Source organism: Echinops telfairi, unplaced genomic scaffold, assembly GCF_000313985.2.
Source record: "Echinops telfairi isolate 266 unplaced genomic scaffold, ASM31398v2 ScPeMD7_655;HRSCAF=1070, whole genome shotgun sequence".
Lineage (NCBI taxonomy): Eukaryota > Metazoa > Chordata > Mammalia > Afrosoricida > Tenrecidae > Echinops > Echinops telfairi.
In genome coordinates, this window is record NW_022104553.1 from 21,296,908 (window position 1) to 21,301,038 (window position 4,131).

At 51.4% G+C, this 4,131-nt stretch overlaps 1 protein-coding gene across 1 annotated transcript in view; it reads left to right on the forward strand.

The window, feature by feature from the left end:
* The first annotated feature begins 751 nt into the window (after window positions 1-751).
* IZUMO2 (IZUMO family member 2) overlaps window positions 752-4,131 on the forward strand; it is a 59,387-nt gene continuing 56,007 nt past the window's right edge. The window contains exon 1 of the mRNA XM_045292626.1: window positions 752-796. Coding sequence (XP_045148561.1) covers window positions 752-796 — 45 coding nt within the window. The remainder of the gene's footprint in view (window positions 797-4,131) is intronic.

The following is a 4,131-nucleotide window of genomic DNA, read 5'->3' on the forward strand; positions in this document are numbered from 1 at the left end:
CTGCTTTGTAAACAGGACGTGAATGGGGACCTTTGTGAGCGCCGGCTGGAGGCCGGAATGCCTGGGTCCCGGGGGAGTCGGCAGGCAGGAGAAGTGGGGGAGAATTTGTACCAGGCACTCTTTCCCAGGCTCTCACCGCCGCCCCCCCGCCCCCCGCAACTGGGAGGCGGGGACCCTGCCTCCAGCACCGGTAACCATGATTCAATAATAATGCCCAGACCAAGCCCACTGCCATCCACTCAGAGTGACCCTATAGGACAGAGCAGAATTGCCCCAAAGGGTTTCCAAAGCTTTGGAAACCCTTTAGGGAAACAGATCGCCACGCCTTTCTTCCGCGGAGCCACCGCACCACCAGGAAGTCCTTCGTCCATCATCATGATCACGTCTTGAGCACAGGCTGGCTGCCAGGCGCTGCGCTCAGCGCTTTGCCAGCATGATCTCACCCGATCCGTGGACAGCATTCCTTGGAAAAGGGAGCCTCAAAGATCTTCATCTTCCAGGTGAGGTCAGCCAACGCTTAGAGACAGGGAGGCGTTAATTGCCTCAACGCACTGAGCTGGCAAGTGGCGGAACAAGCCATCCCAGCAAGATCACTCTGACTCCAGGTCTGCTCCGAACCCTCAGACTGCACCCGCGAAGCGCAGGGTGGCGGCAGCGGTGGCAGTGGAGTCTTCTGGACCCCTGGGGACCGCTTGTGTCACAGAAGCAATGGCTGTCATTCTGCCCAGCTAAACACAAGCCACAAACCGCCATGTCCTGCTCCAGCCACCAGTCCCCCCAGGTCATGTGCAGCCAAGTAATCCAGACGAAGTCTCAGATAATCTGTGTGCTGGAAGGGTCTTCACGGACAGATCTTCCGAAGCCAGAAGGCCAGGCCTTTCTTCCTGGTCTGTTTTAGTCAGGAAACTCCGCCCAAACCTGTCCACCAAGGGTGACCCTGCTGGTATGTTGAAATACTGGTGGTATAGCTGCCAGCGTCACTACATCAAACTGAGTCCCCCCCCCCCACTTCAAATCGATTCCGACTCAAAGCCACGCTACACAGTGATTCCAAGGCTGTGAATCTCTTGTTTTCTTGTGAATTGGGTGGAGGCTGATGTATCAGGTGATCATGTTTGCATTCAGTCACTTAAACAATGTATCAGACCTCCCTGTGGCCTAAGGCACACTCCCCTACCCCATTTCCCTTTTCTTCCCGCCACCCAAGTGACCCTGTCTACCCTGAGGCACTTTGTTTCCCTTTCCCTTCCACCGCTGGTAGCCATCAAAGAAAATATTTTCTTTTTTATTTTGCCCCTCCCTGTAACAAAGCTGTCAACCTCATCTTTCTCCTGCTGACTAGCTGGTGGGTTTGAACTTTGGATCTCAAGGTTAGCAACCCAGCGCTGAACTCCCCATGCCACTAAATCTCCTTGAGCCTGGATAGCCAAACACAAACCGACCACCATGGAGCCAAGGCAGACTCGTAGCAATTCTATTGGACAGGGTAGAACTGCCCCTGTGGGTTTCCAGGACTGTAACTCTACAGGAGTAGAAAGCCTCACTTCCTACAGAACAGTGGGTGGTTTCGAAGTGCTGGCCTTGCGGATTGCAGCCCAACATGTAACCACTACAAGACCAGACCTCATTCTGAACCTTGAGCGTAATTGTCCATTTGTTTATCTGTCTCCCCACTAGAAGTCCCATAAAGGCAAGAATCTTTGTTGTACTCAGTAAGAGGACCCCCAGGAAGGAGCCCTGATGGTGCAGTGTGTTAAGCACCAAGATGTTAACCCCAAGGTCAGAGGCTCAAACCCACCAGCAGCTCCATGGGTGAAAAATGAGGTTGTCCGTTCCCCCTAAAAAGATTTAAGTCTTGGAAGCCCACAGGGGCAGTTCTACTCTGTCCTCTCAGGGGGCTGTGAGCTGCGGTCAGCTTGATGGCGATGGGTTTGTTTTGGGTTTTGGAGATCCCTAGCACCTTGTGCACAGTAAAAACAAACAAACAAACAAACAAAACTCACTGCCCTCAAGTGGACGCAGATGCACAGCGACCCTTAGGACAGAGTAGAACTTCCCCTGTGAGTTTCCGTAACTCTTTAGGGGAGTAGATAGCCCCTTCTTCCTCCAGAGAAACAGCTGGTGGTTTCAAACTGCCGACTTGTAAGTAGCTGCCCAGCACTTAACCACTATAGGCACCAGGGGTCCTCCCCTACAGTAGGCACTCAACAAGCGTTCATTGAATAAACACTGGCAAGACCTTTTCATACAAAGTGCCCTGTACAGTCTCAGGTTTGGGAAGAGGGAAAATCAACAAATAAAACAATTATGATCACAGTTATGTCTTGCCCTTCTGATTGCATGGGAATGGGAAAAAATGAGAGGGAGGGAGTAAGGGAAGGAGGGGGAGAGAGAGAGAGAGAGAGAGAGAAAGAGAGAGAGATGCTCCTAGGGCAGGAGAAAGAAGCCCAGGAGAGGGAATGGCTGAGGGGTAAGAGAAGGTGAGAAGCTGGAATAGGTGTCCGGAAAGGGGCGTGCACAGGTGAGAGCGTCCCAAAGCCAAGATCAATTTGGTCATCACCCATTAGTTTGCAGATGGGGAAATTGAGGCATTGGAGACATGGGCCTTTCTGAAGCCCCCCACCCCCGCCAGTAAACAAAAACAAAACAAACTCATCTGTCTGAGGCCTGGCTGTGTTCTGGGATCCGTGTGATGGTTGTCATTGCGACCCTTCCTCCCCAGCCCTCGGATGTCGGCACTGCCATTATCCTCTTTGATAGAACAGCAAGGGGCCCAGGGTCTCCCGGGTGCTGTTAGGGGAGGGTACGGGCTGGGACTGCAGTGGGTCAAACCACTGAGTCTGTGTTCTTCGCTAAAACAGAATGGAGGACGCCTGTCTTTCTGGCCTGCGACATCCTGCAGTGAGGACAGGAGCTGGGTCTATTGAATGCTGGCTGCGGGCTGGACATCAAGCTCACTGGATTGGCACCTGCTCTGTGTGACGGGCTCTTTTATTACCCATTTGACAGATGAGGAAAACTGAGGCTCGGAGACAGGACAACCTCCTGCCTGACGGTGCGACTGTAGAGCGTGGGCTGAGATCCAACAGAAATTCCCATTGGAAAGAGGCGCCCACACTCACTTGCAAGTCATAACCTGCCTGTAATTAGTGAAGTCATCATTCCCAACACGGGGCTAAATCTGGCTAGCAACTGGTGATGTCATCAACCTCCCTACGGCTCTAGGGGGTAACTGATGAAACCTTGAGTGATAATAATGAGCTTCCTCTTGACCGCAGTTCGAACACCACCAGCCGCTTCCCAGAGAAAGATGAGGCTGTCTGCTCCCTCAAAGATTTACAATCTTAAAATATATATATATATATATATAAAGATTTACAATCTTGGAAACTCACAGGGGACAGTTCCACTCTATCCTACAACGTTTTGAGGGGGTGATGACATCACCAGTTACCAGACAGATTTAGTCCCCTATTGGGAAGGGATAGGGACACCTGTCATTCACACTGCACAGAGGAGGACATGGAGGTCCAATGGCCCGAGGTTGCAAGGAGCCCTCACTGAAAGGTTGGCGGTTGGATCCCACCAGCCACTCTGAGGAAGAAAGAGGAGGTTGTCTGCTTCGCTAAAGATTTACAGCCTCGGAGGTCCCAGGGGCACTTCCGCTCGGTGACTATGAGTCAGGATCAACTCTCTCACAGTGAGTTTGGCCCAACGTTCTTTTTTTTTAATTAATTTTTCTTTTTTAGTGAGTGAGTGAGTGAGTGAATGAGTGAATGAGAGTGAGTCAGTGCATGAGAGTGAGTGAGACAGTGAGAGAGTGAGTGAGTGAGTGAATGAGTGAATGAGAGTGAGTCAGTGAATGAGAGTGAGTGAGACAGTGAGAGAGTGAGTGAATGAGAGTGAGTGAGTGAGTGAATGAGTCAGTGAGTGTGAGTGAGTGAGTGAGTCAGTGAATGAGAGTGAGAGAGTGAGTGAGTGAGTGAGTGAGTGAGTGAATGAGAGTGAGTGAGTGAGTGTGAGTGAGTGAGTGAGTGAGAGAGTGAGTCAGTGAATGAGAATGAGTGAGTGAGTGAATGAGTGAGTGAGGGAGTGAGTGAGTGAGAGAGTGAGTGAGTGAGTGAGTGAATG